This window comes from Phoxinus phoxinus, assembly GCF_949152265.1.
Source record: "Phoxinus phoxinus genome assembly, chromosome: 20".
In the NCBI taxonomy this organism is placed as follows: domain Eukaryota; kingdom Metazoa; phylum Chordata; class Actinopteri; order Cypriniformes; family Leuciscidae; genus Phoxinus; species Phoxinus phoxinus.
In genome coordinates this window covers 30,796,734-30,819,519 of record NC_136895.1, presented here as the reverse complement: position 1 = coordinate 30,819,519, position 22,786 = coordinate 30,796,734, and the positions used below count along the sequence as shown (strand labels likewise).

The 22,786-nt window shown below is 38.8% G+C and overlaps 1 protein-coding gene across 3 annotated transcripts; it reads left to right on the top strand.

Moving 5' to 3' along the window:
- The first annotated feature begins 5,764 nt into the window (after positions 1-5,764).
- On the top strand, positions 5,765-16,393 carry LOC306988176 (uncharacterized protein). Of its 3 annotated transcripts, none has more exons than XR_013795337.1 (4): positions 5,765-5,819; positions 8,523-10,360; positions 10,786-10,833; positions 12,518-14,727. XR_013795337.1 is itself a non-coding variant. In XM_079592986.1 (4 exons), the coding sequence occupies exons 3-4, from the start codon at positions 12,874-12,876 to the stop codon at positions 16,111-16,113; spliced, it is 777 nt and encodes a 258-aa protein (XP_079449112.1). In that variant the 5' UTR covers positions 5,765-5,819; positions 8,523-10,833; positions 12,518-12,873; the 3' UTR covers positions 16,114-16,393. The 3 variants fall into 3 exon arrangements, 1 of the variants encoding a protein (XP_079449112.1); XM_079592986.1 differs by adding an exon at positions 15,362-16,393 and having other exon boundaries at positions 8,523-10,833; positions 12,518-12,898; XR_013795338.1 differs by adding an exon at positions 7,963-8,407 and having other exon boundaries at positions 5,771-5,819; positions 8,523-10,833.
- Positions 16,394-22,786: the final 6,393 nt, after the last annotated feature.

Here is a 22,786-nt window from a genome sequence, read left to right as displayed (position 1 = left end):
AGTTCCTGGACGTCAATGTTGAATTTACCGTCGAATTTGAACCACTGAATTTGTGGAAGCGAATTTGTAAAGCGAAATAAAAATTGTCCCTCCAGCGTGTCCTAGGTCTTCCCCGGGGTCTCCTCTTGGTGGGACGCGCCCGGAACACCTTCCCAGGAAGGCGTTCAGGAGGCGTCCGGAGCCGAATCCCGAGCCACCTCAGCTGACCCCTCTCGATGTGGAGGAGCAGCGGCTCTACTCTGAGCTCCTCCCGAGTGACCAAGCTCCTCACCCTATCTCTAAGGGATCGCCCAGCCACCCTGCGGAGAAAGCTAATTTCGGCCGCCTGTATCCAGGATCTTGTCCTTTCGGTCATGACCCAAAGCTCATGACCATAGGTGAGAGTAGGAACGTAGATTGACCGGTAAATCGAGAGCTTCGCCTTGCGGCTCAGCTCTTTCTTCACCACGACAGACCGGTACATCGGATTACTGCAGAAGCTGCACTAATCCGTCTGTCAATCTCCCGTTCCATCCTTCCCTCACTCGTGAACAAGACCCCAAGATACTTGAACTCCTCCACTTGAGGCAAGAACTCTTCACCAACCTGAAGTGGGCAAGCCACCCTTTTCCGACTGAGGACCATGGCCTCCGATTTGGAGGCGCTGATTCTCATCCCAGCCGCTTCACACTCGGCTGCAAACCGTCCCAGTGCATGCTGAAGGTCCTGGTCTGAAGGGGCCAGTACGACAACATCATCTGCAAAGAAAAGAGACGAAATCGTGTGGTCCCCAAACCCGACACCCTCCGGCCCCTGGCTGTGCCTAGAAATTCTGTCCATAAAAATTATGAACAGAACCGGTGACAAAGGACAGCCCTGCCGGAGTCCAACATGCACCGGGAACAAGTCTGACTTACTGCCGGCAATGCGAACCAAGCTCCTGCTCCTGTCGTACAGGGACCGGACAGCCCTTAGCAAAGGACCCCGGACCCCATACTCCCGGAGCACCCTCCACAGGATGCCTCGAGGGACACAGTCGAATGCCATTTCCAAATCCACAAAGCACATGTGGATTGGTTGGGCAAACTCCCATGAACCCTCCAGCACCCTGTAGAGGGTATAGAGCTGGTCCAGTGTTCCACAGTCGGGACGAAAACCGTACTGTTCCTCCTGAATCCGAGGTTCTACTATCGGCCGTATTCTCCTCTCCAGTACCCTGGCGTAGACTTTCCCAGGGAGGCTGAGAAGTGTGATCCCCCTGTAGTTGGAACACACCCTCCGGTCCCCCTTCTTAATAAGAGGGACCACCACCCCGGTCTGCCATCCCAGAGGTACTGTCCCTGACCGCTACGCGATGCTGCAGAGACGTGTCAGCCAAGACAGCCCCACAACATCCAGAGACTTGAGGTACTCGGGGCGGATCTCATCCACCCCCGGTGCCTTGCCACCGAGGAGTTTCTTGACTACCTCGGTGACTTCAGCTTGGGTGATGGACGAGTCCACCTCCGAGCCCTCAGCCTCTGCTTCCTCAATGGAAGACGTGATGGCGGGGTCCACTGTAAACAGCATAGGTGGGGCACTGCTTCCCTCTCCTGAGGCGCCGGACGGTTTGCCAGAATTTCTTCGAGGCCAGCCGGTAGTCCTTCTCCATGGCCTCACCGAACTCCTCCCAGGCCCGAGTTTTTGCCTCCACAACCAGCCGGGCTGCACTCCGCTTGGCCTGCCGGTACCCGTCAGCTGCCTCAGGAGTCCCATAAGCCAACCAGGCCCGATAGGACTCCTTCAGCTTGACGGCATCCCTTACTTCCGGTGTCCACCACCGGGTTCGGGGATTGCCGCCTCGACAAGCACCAGAGACCTTACGGCCACAGCTCCGAGAGGCCGCTTCGACAATGGAGGTGGAGAACATGGTCCACTTGGACTCAATATCTCCAACCTCCCTCGGGATCCGGTCGAAGCTCCGCCGGAGGTGGGAGTTGAAGATCTCTCTGACAGGAGGCTCGGCCAAACGTTCCCAGCAGACTCTTACAGTACGCTTGGGTCTGCCGAGTCTGTCCAGCTTCCTCTTCCGCCATCGGATCCAACTCACCAACAGGTGGTGATCAGTTGACAGCTCCGCCCCTCTCTTCACCCGAGTGTCCAAGACATACGGCCGGAGGTCAGATGAAACGACCACAAAGTCGATCATCGACCTACGGCCTAGGGTGTCTTGATGCCACATACGCTGATGGACACCCTTATTGCTTGAACATGGTGTTCGTTATGGACAAACTGTAACTAGCACAGAAGTCCAATAACTGAACACCGCTCGGGTTCAGATCAGGGTCCTCAGTCGGAGCACTTTCCAGCACCCCTCCCAGAGACCCCAGGAAGGCTGGGTACTCTACACTGCCGTTTGGCCCGTAGGCACACACAACAGTGAGAGACCTATCCCCGACCCGTAGGCGCAGGGAAACGACCCTCTCGTTCACCGGGGTGAACTCCAACATATGGCGGCTGAGCTGGGGGGCTATAAGCAAACCCACATCAGCCCGCCGCCTCTCACCATGGGCAACTCCAGAGTGGTGAAGAGTCCATCCTCTCTAAAGGAGTGTGGTTCCAGAGCCCAAGCCGTGCGTGGAGGTGATCCCGACTATCTCTAGTCAGAACCTCTCAACCTCACGCACAATCTCAGGCTCCTTCCCCGCCAGCGAGGTGACGTTCCACGTCTCTAGAGCTAGTTTCCTTGTCCAGGGATCGGGTTGTCGAGGCCCCTGCCTTCGACTGCCGCCCAATCCTCTGAGCACCGGCCCTTTACGGTCCCTCCCGCAGGTGGTGAGCCCACTGGAAGGCGGTCCCACGTCGCTCCTTCGGGCTGAGCCCGGCCGGACCCCGTGGGAGGAGGCCCGGCCACCAGGCGCTCGCATACGAGCCAGGCTCCAGGGTAGGGCCCCGGCTGCGCCATGCCGGGCGACGTCAGGGTCCTTGCTTTGTTGCTCATCATAAGGGGTTTTTGAAAGGTGAATATGGATTATTGAAATTGTATTAATGAAAATGTGTTTGAAATGTTTTAAATTGAAATGTTCACAGCGTAAATATACAACCATAAAAATGCAAGCCCTAAAAATACAACGCATTAAAATGCAAGCATGGTTAATACAATGCTTATTTTGCAATTCAACAGGCTTTTTTATTTCAAAAACATGTGGCATTATTTTACTTCCATACTTATGCCGCTCCTTTCGTTCATGCATGTGTTGGGTAACAGCGCTGTTTTACATTTTTGAAACAATCATACTAAATACATTTGAGCATGTTGAATCTTATGTTATATCGTGACTCTGTGTGTTTGCTCAGTAGCTGCTATGAGACACTTGTTGCACAGTGCTATAAGCTAGATCGATATTAGAGTATCATATTAATAAAAGACTTGTTGCTAAATAACACGCAATTATTTTAAAACATATTGTATGATAGGCTGCGTTTACACTTGGCATTGACATGCAACCTTTATCCGGATGTTGTCCACATACACATTTAAAAGACAAGTGTAAACGCGCTTCTGATGGGAATGTGATCCGATCAGCGTGTCCAGGTTCGGAGGTAGTCAAAGATCGCATTGTGATCGGATCTCAGCTTAATGTAAACGCAATCCAGCCATCGTGTCTGCATTCACAGGTGGACGTGTGTGTGTGTGTGTGTGTGTGTATAAATAACATATATGGGAAATGAAACTAGACACACACAAAGTCGTGAGTTCATAAAAAAGCACACATACATTCAGCCTAAGTACAGAACGTCTTAGTACATGGTGTTTCAAAGTGTTAGCATGTTAAATAAGGTTAGTTTAAAAGATAGTTTACTATCTTATCTATTAAAATCCACCACAGCCGTTACACGAGTTAAAATTGCTGATTTCTCTGGATTTAAACATTGTTGGAAATATTTGGGTATAATGTAAGTACACAAGACAAGTCAACAAAATTAATTAATCGATAAATAATATCGGGGACACTTTGTGCAGGAAACAAAATAGGGCCTGAAATTCAAATGTCTTTCATTTTCTTGTTCTGATCAAATGGTCAGTGAAACAAGATTGGATAAACATTCACATTGATTATAAACATCAGGAGACCAAACTAAATATGATCTTAAGGTCTTATATTTTGCTTTTTAAAAAAAATCTATTTATTATTTTATCAATAAACTTTAAAAACACCTAAATTAAATAATATTGAGAATGGCAGATTTTTAGCATAAATCAATCAAAATCTCTTTTATAGTTTCTGATAAACTTTTTTATTATTATTTTTCTTATAATTTTGGTAACAGGGTTGATGAATGCAGTCAATATTACACTGGATTGAGATTATTTTCATGTAGCCATTGTCTACTTTCACTTTTTAAGGATTTAATCAGATGTAACTTTCTTACTTTCATTTCAGACGTGATGCTGGAGAATGAGGAGAGTGAAGAGGAGGAGGAACATCATCATGTCAAAACTCACTCACAGACTGAAAGTATTTCTTTACTGAAAGGAAGAGACAAGAAAAGTTTCACTTGCAGTCAGTGCGGGAAGAGTTTCACACAAAAACACAATCTCGAGATTCACATGAGGATCCACACTGGAGAGAAACCGTTCTCATGTGATCAGTGCGGGAAGAGTTTTACGCAACAAGGAAACCTTCAGCAACACATGAACATCCACACTGGAGAGAAACCGTTCTCATGTGATCAGTGTGGGAAGAGTTTTATGCTACAGGTTCACCTTCAGCAACACATGATCATCCACACTGGAGAGAAACTGCATGAATGTGATCAATGTGGCAAAACATTTTTGAGGGCTTCAGGCCTGAAGAGACACATGTTAGTTCATTCACAGGAGAAACCACATTCATGTTCTTCATGTGGAAAGAGTTTTTCACTTCTGCACAATTTAAAAGCACATCAGAAAATACATACTGGTGTAAGAAATCACTTGTGCTTTGAGTGTGAGAAGACTTTTATTACAGCTGCAGATTTGAAACGGCATCAGAGAATTCACACTGGAGAGAAACCCTACATGTGTTCACACTGCGATAAGAGATTTAGTCGGTCAGAATATCTGAAAACACACGAGAGGATCCACACTGGAGAGAAACCGCACTCGTTTGATCAGTGCGGGAAGAGTTACACACAAAAACCGAGTCTCGATGTTCACATGAAAATCCACTCTGGAAAGAAGCTGAGCCAATGACATCAAAGCGTTTTTATATCTGTACATCAGAAAATACTGGTGTCAGAGATTGTGTGTTCTTTGATTGTTGGACGTCTGTCCATTTGCTATTATTGCTTGATTTTATCAATACAATTTTCTCACTTTTAGGTTCAAGAGTCTCTCCATGTTTTATTACAGTTATTATGTTGAGCTGGAGAAAATACTAAATTAATATTCTTACCCAATAGTTAACTGGGTGTTACGTCCCTCGTTAATTAGATTCTAGGAATTCTAGTCTAGGAATATTATTAGAAAGTAGCTCCAAAAGTTGGACACTTAGAAACGTTTTATTGTCTGTTGATTCTACTTGTGTTAAGAATTGATCAATTCATAATTTTGGGTTACTCTGAAAGCCATTAACTATTATGATTGCTTATTGGTCTTTTAAATGTATTAAAATAAAACCTTTAAATGAATTGAACTGTCTAATAAATTATTTTTCACCCTAAACATTACGGATTTTTTATTTTTGTTTACATTATATTTTAGCGTTATTTTGTATGAATTGTTAGCAATATTTGGCGCGTTTATCTCGCATCACCGCGCTGACGTCATCAGTAGTTTCCTTCCTCGTTCAGCGCGTTTGTTGTGTTTGTCTTCTGAGGTGAGTTCTGCAGTTCAGATATTTCGCGTATTTACACACCCATAAAATACACTTTACACCGTTTGTTTCAGAAGGGTTATTTCTGAATTATTTTAATCAGATAAAGCGCTGAATGTGCGTGTTTTCTGGCGTCTGTAGACTGATTTAGTTAAGCACGAAACGAACATCTGAGGAAAATGTTGAAATCATTCAAACTTGAACGATTTGTAATTTGTTTAAAAAAATCGCAAAATTTGTTTCATTTTGAGAGTAATATTAGTGTTATTGAATGTTTGTTATCTCAAACTTGTACGTTTTGATCTGTGAGGAAATTTCATGGGGATAGAAACGTATCCTGTCTTGATCTTTAATGTATTATGTGCCAATACATTAATGATGGACATAATCAGTCATGTACTGTTAATGACTGGAATCTGAAAAAACAAACTCTAAAAAAAAGGGTGTCATATTGTTGTAGTTTGTATGTTCGTGTCAGATGTGAAAAGTAATACTATAATCTTTTAAATATAGATGATTTATTATTATTTAAGGGTATATTCTGACTCCATCTGAGTGGTCTTTTTACCACAGACACCCAAAATTACTACAGAATAAGTATAATGCCCCTTCTTCAGGGTCCCCGCGGATCCTTAAAAAGTATTAAAAAGTCTTAAATTCGATATTTAAAATTTAAGGCCTTAAAAAGTCTTAAATTCTTATTTTTACTTGTGAAAAGTCTTATTTTTACCTATGAAAGGTCTTAAATTTTAGATGACACTTTGACGACGTATCTAAATGCTTTCCAAATGAAAACTATCTAATCAGCGTACGTATTTTTTTTATTATTCTATCTTTGTGGATTTGCTTGTTCACGTGACAATTCGCGTCATTTACGGCAGCGTATTAGCCTGCGTCTGTCTCCTGCGCGCGAGAGAGGAGAGGATAAGAGAATGAGTAAATGTCAGTTCAATAGTAAGTTCATTCTTTGTGCTTAGGATTGTCTATGAACTATGATGATATTGTAATCATTGTTTAAACTACGTACGAGGCACCGCGAGTGCGAGCTGACATCGCGTTTGTCTCTCATGCTTGCTTTCATTGCGTGATGTGTCAGTGCAGTTATAGTTATGTCCCCAAATGAGTTTTTGTCTTATATTTCTATCATATTAGGTTGTTATATTAGAATATCACGAGCAAGAGTGCCGTTTTCCTGTGCACAATTGCAAATGTGCTATTTATTTTATACAACAGTTAAATTAACAATAAAGTTAACATTGTGTTACTTTTTATATTGTCAATATTGTTTGTTTCCCCCTTTATTTCGCCGACGAGAATTTCATAATGAAACTGGAGTCCAACAGACAGCGATTCTTTTTTTAAAACTGAAATCCGCGTTTTGAACGAATCATTTGATTCAATGAATGAATCGGCCGTTTGAACAAATCGGTTGAATAAAACTCCAACAACTCGCTTATTAAGACAGTGACTTACTGCCACCTACTGGCGGGTTTAGTTGAAAATTTAAAGTACCCTTTAATTAAAATGTTAAAATTATGAATAATTTCATATTTAAATATTGAATAGCTTTATTTATGCAATTGCAAATTAAGTGTAAATATAGTAATGCCAGTCCGGATGCCGTTTCTGTGTCACCTCTGCACTGCAAGGATGGTTTTTAATTTAATTATTTAATTTGACAGTGGTACGGTCTTATTCTAATATAATTTAATTTGAATGTTAGAATTTGACATAAAAGGTGATGCATACCTCTAAATACGTTTAGAAATAATTTCCATATTTAGGTGAAAATGCCCCTGGAAATCAATTTAAGGTGGTAAATATTGCCCCTTAATAAAAAATTATTTCAGTCACTACTGTGAACTGACCACTGCATAGATAGAATATGTTAAATGAATATCTTTGTGAGTCTGCTGTCAACAACAGGCCTAAACCAGCCATGGTACCAGTACAAAATCAGTAAAATATCATCTAATTATTATCAACAAAACTTTGAAAATATCGAGATATATTTTTGTTAATATTGCAAACCCCTAATGTACGGTATTAATTTTTATTTCTTCAGGTCTTAAAAAGGTCTTAAAAAGCCTTAAATTTGACTTTAAAAAATGTGCAGATACCCTGTTCTTTTGTTTGTTTTTTTTAGCGGAATTGGCCGTTCGCAAAGAGTAACTGTTGCTATGTCCGACAAGCTACGCCGCTCTCACACACACCATGTTCTCATGCAGTGAAAAATACATCGTGGAGCAGAGAGGACACTGACAACGCGCCGACAGAAAACTTACCAGCTTACTTTTGATATTAAACAGTCTCACCTTTCAAATTTGGTCATTTTTCTAAAGAAATTTAAACAATACAGTTTTGTGGCTCTTTAATGTGTCGTGTCAGATCGCTCAGTTAAAGCCGCTCGTGAACTGATCATCTCTTCTAGTTCATTTATAGCATCAAATAAACATGAATGAACATCAGAAGGAATGTTGTTTTAACCGCGGAGAGACGTCAGTACACTCCGCTTCTCAAGCTCAAAATCCTCACACGTTAATCTACTAACTCTCCTGACTGCTTTGTCGGACAAAATGGCGGATGGCGAAGTATGATTGGTCAGATCACCTGTCAATCAAGCTCCCTGCGGAGGGTCAATTATCATTATTTTACCTCATTTGTAGATATTATTTTATAAAATTTGGATTTTTATTTGAATTTCAGGCCAGATGGAGGAAAATGAGGAGAGTGAAGAGGAGAAACATCATATCAAACCTGAAGAAAAAACTCCCTCACAGACTGAAAGTATTTCTTCACTGAAAAGAGACAAGAAATATTTCATCTGCCATCAGTGTGGGAAGAGTTTCACACAACAAGGAAGCCTTAAGAATCACATGAACATCCACACTGGTGAGAAACTGCATGAATGTGATCAATGTGGCAAAACATTTTTGTGGGCTTCAGCCCTAAAGAGCCATCTGAGAGTTCATTCACAGGAGAAACCACATTCATGTTCTTTGTGTGGAAAGAGTTTAAAATACAAACAAAGTCTTGAGCTTCACATGAGGATCCACACTGGAGAGAAACCGTACACATGTGATCAGTGCGGAAAGTCTTTTAGACAATCATCAAACCTTCAGGAACACATGAACATCCACACTGGAGAAAAGCTGCACGAATGTGATCAATGTGGCAGAATATTTTCGAGGGCTTCAGGCCTGAAGAGCCACATGTTAGTTCACTCACAGGAGAAACCACATTCATGTTCTCTGTGTGGAAAAAGTTTTTCACATCTACACAATTTAAAACTTCATCAGAAAACACATACTGGTGAAAAAGCTCATGAGTGCTTTGAGTGTGGGAAGACTTTTATTACAACTGAACGTTTGAAACAACACTGGAGGACTCACACTGGAGAGAAACCTTACAAGTGTTCACACTGCGACAAGAGATTTCGTCGGTCAGGACATCTGAAAACACACGAGAGGATCCACACTGGAGAGAAACCGTATCACTGCACTCCATGTGGGAAGAGTTTCACTCAAATATCTTCTCTTCGCAGTCATATAAAATACAATCACAGCAAGTAGATCATATTCAGATCCAGCACTTTCAAGTCTGATGCCGCGGCGCATCCTCACCAAACGTGACACAATAATACCATCGAGCAATAAGATCTCTTCAGTATAAATCTGCCCTAACCGGCCAATGTGACAGGAAAAAAAAAAAATCATCTAAATTTGTCACCGTGAATAAATTTCATCTTCAAGACCAGCAGATTCAACTGAGATTCACATCAACTCAAAGATGGAGTTCCTCCCTAAAGAACATCTAGACTTTTTATTCTTGAATATCATTTTGCTTCGTGGTATAAATAAGTATCATTATACTTTATTATAAGTTAAATATACTTGTAGTTTGTTTGTACGTTTATGAAGGAAAAGGTCCAAACTGTTTTATTAAACTGTTTGTGTTCTTTTTGTTTTTGTTTAGATCCGTCTAATTTAATTACATTTTGTATTTGCTCCACCAGTTAACTTTTATTATCCATTTATCTAATGTCTACGTATTCTTCTTGAATCAAGAATAGATACTTTAATAATTTTAGCTACATTTAAAAGTCATTAAAATATATATTGTGATTGCTGTGGGCTTTCATTTTATCGACAAAGCAATTAATTGCCTTCACCCCATATATATGACTGCGATTGGATGAGACGGCTGTCTGTCTACATCAATAACTGTTTTACTCTTATTTTTGTTTTATGATTTTCTTTTATATATAGATATCTTTTAGTTGTTGGTGTGTTTTGATAATCTGCCGTTGATCTCGTCTCGCGGTGATGACGTCATCTTTCGCGCGCTCCCTTCATTCGATTCTTCTGAGGTAAACAGTTCACGGTATCAAGTAATTGTTAAATACTCTTTACACAGTTTAAATAACATTTTACGCGTTAATTTCTAAATGGCTTCTATCATGTTCAGCGCGCTTCGGGTGTCTGCTAACTAAAACACAGTTTAAAGAAGAAGATATTTATGTTTCTCATTCTCACATACAAACGGTAAGATATAGCGAACGGCTTTGTTATGAATGTAGTAGGAAATCGAAATATATATTTAGAGATTCATATCGTCGAATTACAATGTTTGATAAAGATGGGCGTCATTAGTTTCTGTCTTTATATTCCTGCAATTTTACGGTTTTATTTGAGTAATAATAGTTTAATATTAGCACTTTTAGGCTTTCAGCAGATATTCTGACTCAAACAATCTGTTTATAGCAGCAAATACTTATAATAAAGTGAGATGATCTGCTGATCCTGAATGGCTTGTTTAATGAGTGTTGATAGTCTATGGCTCATCTATTATCAGAGCAGCTGAAAAGCCTCTTTATTTCATGTCAATAGATCCTGTTTTCATTTCATTCATTATGCTGATGTCTTCAGATCTGTAAACCTCCACATTAAGCTCATTTTATTGTCAACAGACTTGAGCAAACGACATGATCAGCTATTGTGACATCTACTAGATGTAGGTAAGTTTCATAACAGCATTTATTTAATCTTTGATGAACCATGTTCCATAAAAAAGTAAAGTCAAACTCAGTTGGTGCGTCATTTGTTTCTTTCACATTTGTTTTTCTAAGTTAATTTTTTTATTTTTATTCTTATTTATATTTGGTATCTGTATTCTGTTCATTGTTCTTCTTATTTTTTTTCTATAATTCTTTGCCAATATGTTAATGAGATGTAAGATCCTAGCAATAAAGTATGTGGAAAATAAATAAAAAGTTAAAAATAAAGAGGTATAATTTGTGAATTCATAAAAACAATTTCCCCTGGTTTCACATACATAGCATAAGCCCAGTCCCAGACTAAAATGCATTGTCGAGCTGTTTTTACTGAAGGCAACTTGAACTGAAATCTTAAAATATAACTTGTTGTGTCTCAAGATGCACATCAGTAATGTTTGTTTTTTCTAAGGCATGTTTTTAAAGGGCCTTTACAAAATACCCACACTTGCAATCTTTGCACTTGACCACTTGCACGATGTAGGTATTTTCTGTATTTGGCCCGAGTGTTCAAGTAGGCGTGAAGACTAGAACTATTGATTATCCGATGGGGCACACTTATAGTAATACAAAAAAAGCAAGTGTTTACAGAGCTTTATTTTGATTTTCAATTCTTTGCATTTTTAAATAAACAAATGTCTGGTTAGTAGTCCCTATGTTTAAAATTTACAATTATGGTGCTTCTAATGAAGTGCTAAAAAAGCAGTTGCAAATGTACAAAATACACATAGCCTACTCATCTTTGCACCAATATAACGACACTTTAACAATTTGGTTTTCTACCAAGTTACATGTAATATCTAATTAATTTAACTTGGAGTGGAATGTTTTCCTCGTCATCTTGTGATTTCGGGGCATGTGAGTTCCCACACCTAATGCATGATGGGATACGCTTAGCCTCGAATACCGCTCCGATGCGTTATTCAAGATAGTGTGCGCTTTTTGTCACAAATATTGCAATACAAAACTGCAACAATATGTATTGTGGATGGTGATAAACTGTTTTGAGTGTTGTTCACGCAAAATGAAAATTACTGTCTGAGAAAACTTCCAAGTTTACAGAGTTTTAGTGTCAGTACTACATTAAACTACTAGCCTGTATAATGCAATGGGGGAATATTTGTCAGTCATCATGATAATGCCAAATGTCCTATATTACCAATAAAATTGCAAGCATATTCATCTAAAATAATTCTGTATTTTCAGCTTCAGAATCATGAATATTTTTTTTTATACTGGTAAAAAAATTGTCCTGTGCTTTGGGTTTCCAGCACCAAGTCCAAACCTTTGCATTTCCACTCCCAATGTGATACACAATTTAGCATTTTTAACAGTACATTTTTTGTTAACCTTTTACCAAATGTCTTGCAGTATCTCAATAATATCATATCGTGAGTTCAGTATAGTGATATATCGAATCCTGACATGAGGGTATCGTTATACCACTAGCCAAAAGCTGCTTAAATGCCCTAATTGAACAAAAGGCCTATTCCTGGCGTAATTTAAGCCCTGTCTGTAATTAATTTAATGAATTTACTTAAAATAACTTCTAAGTATTTAATAGACAGATAGGTGAACATAAACATTTAAAATGTGTGAATTAGTATAAAAACAAACTCTGGAACTGATTTCTTCTTGATTTTGTCAGATCTGCTCCTCCTCCTTCAGTGAAGCTCCTCCTCCTTCAGTGAAGCCCCTCCTCCTTCAGTGAAGCCCCTCCTCCTTCAGTGAAGCTCCTCCTCCTTCAGTGAAGCCCCTCCTCCTTCAGTGAAGCTCCTCCTCCTTCAGTGAAGCCCCTCCTCCTTCAGTGAAGCTCCTCCTCCTTCAGTGAAGCCCCTCCTCCTTCAGTGAAGCCCCTCCCACTGCAATCCACCAATAAATGCTGGAATATTCCCATCAGCTACAAGTGAAGACGAGCATCACACCATCAGGAAGAGCTGAAATCTGCAAAGACAGAGTTTATTGAAGGACAGTGAGAACAGGAGAGATCCAGAACACTGCAGAATGAAACACACTGAAGAACAAAGAGGTTGGTGTTTATTCCTCATTCTTCATTAAAGGCACAGTATGTAATTTTCGCCACTAGAAGTCGCTTACTTAAAAGAAAGGTATTGCTTGATGCCGCTGTGAGTGAGTGTGGAATCATTGGAGGTGTCGTCTTCACCTTCACAGCCAATGAAAAACAATCCGACGGGACTCAGGCAGAAATCATGTTAATGAGCTAATGTATTAAAGTTTGATTAACATTACGGACCGAGAGCGATTGCTAATCCTGCGCGACACACCGAGTTCCGCGTTCTATTTACAACAGCGGAGCTTTTAGTATGCTTATATGCCGCTCCTTTCGTTCATGCATGTGTTGGGGAACAGCGCTGTTTTACATGGTTAAAACAATCATACTAAATACATTTGAGCATGTTGAATCTTATGTTATATCGTGACTCTGTGCGTTTGCTCAGTAGCTGCTATGAGACACTTGTTGCACACTGCTATAAGCTAGATCGATATTAGAGTATCATATTAATAAAAGCTGGATGACTTGTGTTGATAAATAACACGCAATTATTTTCAAGGGGTAGTTGATGATTATTTCACTTTTCTAACTGTAGTTAGTGTGTAATGTTGTGTGTGATCATAAACAACATCTGCAAAGTTATAACGTTCAAAGTTCAAAGCAAAGGGACATATTTGCTTTTAAAGAAATCGCTTTTTAAGGACTACAACAAACGGCTGATAGGGACTACACGACATTCCTAAAATTTACATAAACCCCGCCCCCGGAACACGAATTTTAGATTATCAAGACAGAATATGCTAATCAATGACTAGAAGATAACTACACATAAGCTACATAAAGTTATCAACTAACCATTCAGAAATTTTGTCTACATGTTGTCACTTCTCGAGTCTCTCCATCATTGTCTGACTCCGGTTTGAACATAAAAGGCTAAAAGTTTTTGAAATTTTTAGTGCGTGTCTGTATGAGTGCAAGCTGTTGAAGCTCCGCCCACTGTGCCGGGAGCTGCAGATCATTTGCATTTAAAGGGACAAACACAAACGGTGTTTTTGCTCACCTTCAAAAAGTGACAACTTTAACATGCTATATAAAAATATCTGTGGTGTATTTTGAGCTAAAACTTCACATACACACTTTGGGGACATCAGAGATTTATTTTACATTTTGTGAAAAGGGCATTATACCAGCCCTTCAAAGCATATTGTTTGATGGAGAAAATGCTGTATTAGTTACTACAAATAAAGCTCTTTCCGGTTATGCTATGTTAGTCACTTGACAATAGGGGCAATTTTAAGAAATGCTTTGTTTTTAAAAATTGTGTTGAGTGAAAAATGTTGGGCAGCTAATTAATTATTCATTCAACATTGGCTCATAATTAGAACATTTGGATTAAAATAAATTAAATATCCACCTGAGACAGTCAGAACTGTGGCACTATTGTATTTGTTTTTTGAAAGTAATAACTGGAAGATCAATGTATTTGTTCATGGAAAGAGATTTATAAAAATGCATCAAAATGATCATGATTTCATGTAGCCATTGTCTGCTTTAAAGCTACACTGTGTAACTTTTTTAGTTTATTCTTAGCTAAAAACACTTAGTTCTTTCAAAAATATATGTGCTCATTAATGTATGTTTACTTCGTTCAAGTAATAAAGTATTCTCGTGAGTGTATAATATGCCAATGAAAATACATACGTTCGAATGTCGGTCGCCATGTTGCCCCTCCATCTTAAAAGTACATTAGCCAAAGAGGGACATACCCGTTAATTCAAGCTTCGCCTTTCGCGTCTCCGCAATTCACCGGCCCTGTTTTTATTTTTTCCTCCCTCTCTCTCTCCCTCTCTCCCTCCCTCTCCCTCTCTCTCTCCCTCCCTCTCTCTCTCCCTCCCTCTCTCTCTCCCTCTCTCTCTCCCTCTCTCTCTCTCTCTCCCTCTCCCTCGCACCTCCGTCACATCAGCTGATCTCTGCTCACGGAGAAAATGATTTAGCCTACAATGTAAACGTTGCCTTACGCTAGTGATGTCGTACAATATACAGAATAACGATAGCACTGATAAAAGTTACTTTACTAAGATTAGCTTGCATTCGTCTGGGAACCTGATAGCTGATGTTAGCAATGAAATGGTAAAAAAAAATAACAAAAACATAAAACTATTATTCATTTTACATAGATGTCATAACCTATATGTTAACTGACAAATTAAATTACTGCAAATTATAATAGTTTTCTAAAGTAACCTCATCACTTGAAGGAATACTCATGGACGAGGTCGAACTGGAAGCCATGTTAATCTTGGACTACATTGGCCACCATAGGAGTTAAAACGAAATCGGAATTGAGAGGAACAGAAACTAATATTCACTGGATGGTCATATACCTTTTCACCGCAAGATGGGGGTAAAAATCACACAGTGTAGCTTTAAATTTTAATAAGGATTTATTAAAATGTAACTTTCTTCCTTTAATCTCAGATGTGATACTGGAGAGTGAAGAGGTGGAGAAACATCATGTCAAAACTAATGATAACATTCACTCGCAGAATGAAACTATTTCTTTACAAAGAGACAAGAAATGTTTCACCTGCCGTCAGTGTGGAAAGAGTTTCACATGGAAACCGAGTCTCGAGATTCACATGAGGATCCACACTGGAGAGAAACCGTTCACATGTGATCAGTGTGGAATGAGTTTTACACAACAAGGGACACTTAAGGAACACATGAGGATCCACACTGGAGAGAAACTGCATCAATGTGATCAATGTGGCAAAACATTTTTGAGGGCTTCAGGCCTGAAGATTCACCTCACGGTTCATTCACAGGAGAAACCACATTCATGTTCTTTGTGTGGAAAGAGTTTTTCACTGCTGCACTGTTTAAAACTACATCAGAAAACACACACTGGTGAAAAAACATATGTGTGCTTTGAGTGTGGGAAGAGTTTTGTTAGAGCTGGACATTTGAAACTGCATCAGAGGATCCACACTGGAGAGAAACCTTACAAGTGTTCACACTGCGACAAGAGATTCAATCAGTCAGGAACCTTGAAGTCACACGAGAGGATCCACACCGGAGAGAAACCGTATCACTGCACTGCATGTGGGAAGAGCTTCAGCCAATCATCTGCTCTTCACAGTCACACAAAAAACAATCACAGTAAGGAGTTAATCTTCAGATCCAGAACTTTCAAGTGTGAAGCCACATCCTCACCAACCGTGACACAATAACACCACAGAGCAATAAAATCTCTTCAGAATGAGGGTATGTTTACACAACTACAATGCACTAAAACTGAAACATTTTTCCGTGTTTTTGCACATACAGAGAAAAATGTTGTAAAAACGATTCCCGTTCACACGGATCCACGAAAATGACTAAAAACGCTGTATTCTGATGTCAATTTGTGAAGAAACACTACGCAACTGTACAACTGAACATGTAATACGCATGTGCAAGATGCTACCGGTTTCACAGATTTGCGGTATTGATGACGGTATTATATATAAAATGAAATAAAATTGTTTCAAGCCCCCAAAACACTGTGGTCATGTAAATGAACGGCCAAAACGCATTAAAAGTTTTTAGTTGTTCTTCTTAAAGGTTGTGTAGGTAAGAATTGTCTAAAGAACTTTTTTTCAAATTGGCTTAAACTGTCTTTATATACCAATACATAATTAAAATGTAAGTACTTTGAAAAAGAGAGTATAAAAATTGAGTGACTAGTGTATTTAATCTTCAAAAAACACAGCTCATTAATTCCTACCGGGACGAAACACATGATTGGCTTGCGCGACTGTCACTCTCCGTCGCCATGACTACCGCCGCTATTATTGGCTCTGCCCACGTGCGCGCAGTCGCGCACCCGTTTTTAGGCGGGAGTGAATGGAATTAATGAGCTGTGTTTATTGAAGATTAAATACACTAGAGTCACTCAGTTTTTTATACACTCTATTTCAGAGTACTTGCATTTTAATTATGTATTGGTATATAAAGACAGTTTAAACAAATTTGAATAAAAGTTTTTTTAGACAATTCTGACCTACCCAACCTTTAAAGACGAGCAGTTTAAACTGTGAGATTCAACTCTCAAAGCTTTATTCTTATCTATTATTCTGTTTACACTTTTATGAATCGCTTCCGTGAGCACTTAACCTCATAGGGAAAAAAAACCTTTCCTTGAATCCTCCATTGTCTGACTTACTCTGAGCAATGTCTGAAACTTTGTATTTTGAGCACTTCTTGCGTTGCTTTTCATGATGACGTGCTTGCTCTATACTATTCCTCATTTGTAAGTCGCTGTGGATAAAGGCCTCTGCTAAATGACTAAATGTAAATGAAAGTAGGTTTTTACAGATTCAAACTAGGGGTGGAACGGTACATGTATTCGTATTGAACTGAATCGGTACGGGCGTCACGGTTCGGTGCATTAATTTACACGGAGAATACACGGTATACAAATAAATAAAACTTGCGTGCAAATTAATTAATGTAATGCGGAACTACTGTTAGATACGCGGGTTCTTTAGGGACACCTAATCTGTACCTCCCCTTTTGTTGATACTTTCCATGATACTTTAGCCTGCCATGCAAGCCTCCGCTGACTGCGCGCACGCATCCCCAAATGGACGAGTCATACTTCGCGGCAAGCTCGCCGGTGTACTATTCGTTGAAACGACAGGGTGCGACTCGGTGTAATTGTCCTCTAAACCATCAGGAATCAGCGGTGAGAAGTAGTAAACACTTTAGTACACCAAAGCCACACTACAAAAGAATCGTGCAAACCAGATTATTCCTTATGACATTAGAAAAAAAAATGGATATGAGAACGTAACCTACAACTAAATTAACGTTATCTTACATATTTTCTAAATATTTTTATTTCGTTTTGAGAACCTTTTTATAAAACATGGGCGTTTATTTGTATCTAAAGGGCTTATGTCTGCTATTGTAGGCTCATTTAGTTAATGTAAGCAACTAATTTAGACGCAAGAACTGTGTCGGTGCGGTGAGATGGACATGCTCGGCCAGATTCGACTCGAAGTCGTGCATCTTCGGATACGGATCCGCACGTGCTAAAAAGCCGTGCACTGCACACGGCTACGCGAAATGGGGCCAACGCGCACGACCGCCCACACAGCATTTTCCGCGCGCACCTTCGTGCTCGTGCGTCTGCACATAAATAAGAGATGCTGTGTTTACAGTTTTATAGCTGATTGTATTATTTTGTTTACATCTTACTTTACACACTTCAGGGCCGGTTGTTGCAGCTGCTCAGGGGAGAGACCGTATGACACTAGGTGGTACAGATTGAGACATGCACAATAAAAATAATTGCCTTCTGCATTTTTGTTTTGCTTTTCCCTCCATTTGTACCGAACTCGTACCGAACCGTGACTTCTGTGTACCGTTCCACCCCTAGTTCAAACTGTTCTTGAAGAAGAGGCTGATTTATTTTTAACTTGTTCATCGGTTGTAAACCAACTAGTTATTCTTCCTGTTAGTGTATTTAGAAAACACAGATGTAAGATATACGGTCATGTATCTTTGAAACTGGCCTTCTTCACCTTTATTCTCTTGAGATGCTATGCTATCTTGTTAGTCAATAGAAATCTGTGTCGTTTGTATCCACTTTAACTTTTTGTATTTGCTTCACCAAGTATTAAACTTTTGTTGTCAATTTTAATTGTCTGCTGATTTTCCTTACATCAATCTAAATCTAAAATCCAAGTATTATGATTGCTTTTGGGGGTTTCTTTTTTCTCTCTATAAAATATATAGTCAACCCACTCATGAGTGACTGAGATGGCTGTGTGTCTACATCAGTTACTGTTTTACCCATACCCTTATAAGGTAAGTTTCAGAACAGCGCTTATTTCATTAATCTGTGATAAACCATGTTCCATTAAAAAAAACCCAAGCAATTAAGTCAAACTCAATTGGTGGGTTATTTGTTTCTTGCAAATTTGTAAAAAAAAAATCTAAGTTTGTTTATTTTCTCATTTTTTTATTCTTACGTTGTTTATATTTGTTGTTGTTTTTCCCCGTAAATCTTTGATTATATGTTAATGAGAGGTAAGACAAATGTAGGTATAAATGAAAATAAAAAGAGATATAATTAGTCAATTCACATTAAACACTTTGTGATTCATTTGTGACACAACTACTAGACAGATAGGTGAATATAAAGACTTAAAATGTGTGAATCAGGATAAAAACAAACTTCTTCTTGATTTTGTCAGATCTGCTCCTCCTCCTTCAGTGAAGCCCCTCCTCCTTCCGCGAAGCTCCTCCTCCTTCAGTGAAGCTCCTCCCACTGCAACTCACCAATAAATGCTGGAATATTCCCATCAGCTACAAGTGAAGACGAGCATCAAACCATCAGGAAGAGCTGAAATCTGCAAAGACAGAGTTTATTGAAGGACAGTGAGAACAGGAGAGATCCAGAACACTGCAGAATGAAACACACTGAAGAACAAAGAGGTTGGTGTTTAAAAAAAGAAGAAGTATTTTTTAAATAAGTTTTTGTAATTTTTTGTGTTAATTTTGTTGTAAACAAGTTAGTTTTCCTTAGAGATGTTCCGTTACCCTTTTTCCCTTCCCGATTCCGATACCTATCAGCTGCAATTCATACTAGCCCTGTATGAATTGATAAATTATTTTATGGTATGCTTCAGACTTATCCCTTAATAAAACATGAACAAATACATACAGTGAACTACAGTATTTTTTTTATCTGACATACATTTGACACAGCAATGTATTATTTATTTTCTTGAGTGAAAATAACTTAAAATGCAGCCACACATCTAATACTGTAAACTGAAAAAGGTATTTTAGTTTTACAATATAACTGTATAGAAAAAGTATACAGTTATACTTAAAGTCGGCATGAAATCAAATTTGACAAATCTTCTTTTTATATGTAATATTGTAGTGTTTATTATAAATGATTTATCTGTGCACTTCATTATAATTTTTTAATTCATCTACCCTTATAATCTTCTAATCAAATACATTACCCTACCCTGTGCGTCATCACAGTCAGTGAATGTTTCTCCTGTCAACGGTTCATCCACCAGGAGGCGCTTGGCGTATTAAAGGCTTTTTATTCTTGTTAGAGACATTGGTTCACTAAAATGTTCAGTCTTTTTATTCTTGTTAGAGACATTGGTTCACTAAAATGTTCAGTCTTTTAAGTATATTTTTCTTCCCCTTATTTCTGCTATATACGGTTCTAACAGTTCAAATATGGGCATTATAATGTAACTTGAATAACAGAAAATATTGATCCAGGCCTCTACACTTTTCAGTTTTTCCAGAAGAAAAGACGGAGATAAACTGATGTGTTTCAGCTTTGCCAAAATATCAAAGTCTGCAATCAAAAGCAAGAGGTCTCATTATGAACTCGAGCGTTTCTCAATACATTTCCCAAGACCCAATCTCAGATTTAACCAAATGCAAACTTCTCTAAATGAACAATTACATTTAAAAGTTATGTATGTTTTCATTAGCTTTCACTCATTAATTTTGCTGTAACAACACATAAATATGATTCAGTGGTTTTTGAGTCAAAATGGCTTTTTAACCCTGCACTGTTTTTCCTGTTAGTTTTATCTCTTCAGAAATGTGGTTTGATCTGTTGATCTGGATATATGTAGTTGCTGTTTATGTCAGCAGTTTTGTGAGTGTTTTCCGGCCTCCTATGATCCTGCGCATTTCACTGCATGATGTGGCCTATTAGAAAGTGGTTAAAATGCCCTCACAATTCAAGATTCAATTCATGTGAATGACTTGTTATATATTTACACTGGTGTAGTGCAGGGTATACGCAGGTATACCCACTTCTTTTTCAGTCGGCATTGCGTCTACCCACTTCTAAATCCCCTCTGATGCGCATCATTTAGTAGCTAATCCAATCTCATGTGAATAAAAAACACCCAGTTAGGGTCGTACGGTCGTACCCATCATTGAGGTCCCCGAGGTCCGGACCTCAGTAATTTTTTTGAGTGTATATAATGAAAGTTGTGAAATAATTCCCTAATATTAACTCTAATTTGGTGCTGCAATGATTCGCCCATCGCGACGATAACTGTCCTTCTCATCTGAGCTGCTTCAGCACTCAAACACCCGCTCTTCAATGTCAAAATGTTATATATGTGAGTTTCTGGACTATAATTTAGAGTTAACCCTTCATCTGTCTGATTATGTTATATTGGACTCACTGCAAACCTGTATGATTTTCTTTTGCAGAACATTAAAAAAGGTATTTTGAAGACTATTGTAGAAAATGTAAAAATCATGGCTATTGTAGTCTAAAAGTTTATGTAATAAGTTGTATGTTGAATCTAATAAAATATTTTTCAATTAATTAATCATCACATAATGTAATTTATTAGATAAACTTTAATCGCCCTAATGGATATCCAATCCAATATTTCACTCTTCTGCTAATAGTTTTCATCCGGGGCCAGAATTTATTTGAAAATGTAAGATCAGCAAAAGCTTGTTGATTTTCGTGATGTTAAAGGAGACGGATGTGTGAGCGGAAACTAACGGGTTGGGGGAGGATTTACACACTAACAGATAAATATCTCAGTTCAGTCGTGTTTCAGATCAATCTGAGTGTTTGCAGACATTTTACAACCCCACTCTTTGTAATCTTCTTTGTTGAGCCAAATACCTTGAAACTTGCATTTTCCAGGGATCACGTTTCAGCGTTTTCAGCCTATTTTTGCAATGTGTCGCGGTCTGTCTATGAAATATTGAGGCAACGTCATGGAAACATACAACACAAAGTACCTGACGTGGGAAACACTTAACGTAACGTGTAAATGCGCGTAACTAACGTAAATCAAGCAAGCTAGTGTGCATAGGCCACGAAGTGTTGGCGAAATAACACATTAGCGGACCGGAGGGAATAATATGGATTTTTTTCTCTCCAGAAAACGTCTTGCACAAAATAAATTCATGCACTTTCAACTTTCCAGGGCCTTGAATTTTTTTTTTCAAGATTCACAAACTTTCAAGGATTTCAAGTAGGGGTGGGCGATATGGCAAAAATATCATATCACGATTTTTTTCAGGAAAATCACGATTTTATCACGATTCCTTTTCATGTTGGTTTTACTATTTTGCAAGTGACTGAGCATCACAGCCAAACTAATGTCCATATCTTAAAAACAAAGCCTTAGGTAACAAAATATAAAATAAAAAAGAATGGCATAAATTTAGGCCAAAGTGGCGAAGATAAAAAATATTTGTCATTGTCTTTGTTATTCAAAATTAAGAACAAAGATACACATACACAACTTAATATACAAATTAAATAAGCAGTGCTTTATTTTTTCAGCTACAGGTGTATTTAACAGCATTGAAGAAAGTAATTAAATGAACAAATATGAAAATAAAACACAACATAAACTTCACTGTATAAATTATACATTGATTCTTATTAAAGCTGCTATTAAAGTTCTCAGTCAAGAGTGAGTGAGATGCTCTTTGTATTTTGTTGTTTTATTAACAGGGATAGTTCTCCCAAAAATTTAAATTCTCTCAAGCCGCTTTAAACCCGAATAAGTCTCCCTCTTCTGTTGAAAATAAAAGTTATTTGGAGGAATGTGGGTAAACAAACAGTTCATGTACCCCAGTGACTTCCATAATAGTTTTTTCCTACTATGGTCAATGGGGACCAGCAAACGCCCGGTTAGCCACACTCCTCAAAATATCTTCTTTTGTGTTCAGCACAAGAAAGACATTAATTCAGGTTTGGAACAACATTAGAAAGTGAGTAAATAATGACAGAATTTTTATTTTTGGGTAACTGTCCCTTTAAGGACAAGCGGATGCATGTTTACTATTAGGGCTACTGTCACTTTAAGATCTGCGCGCGACGAGTCTACA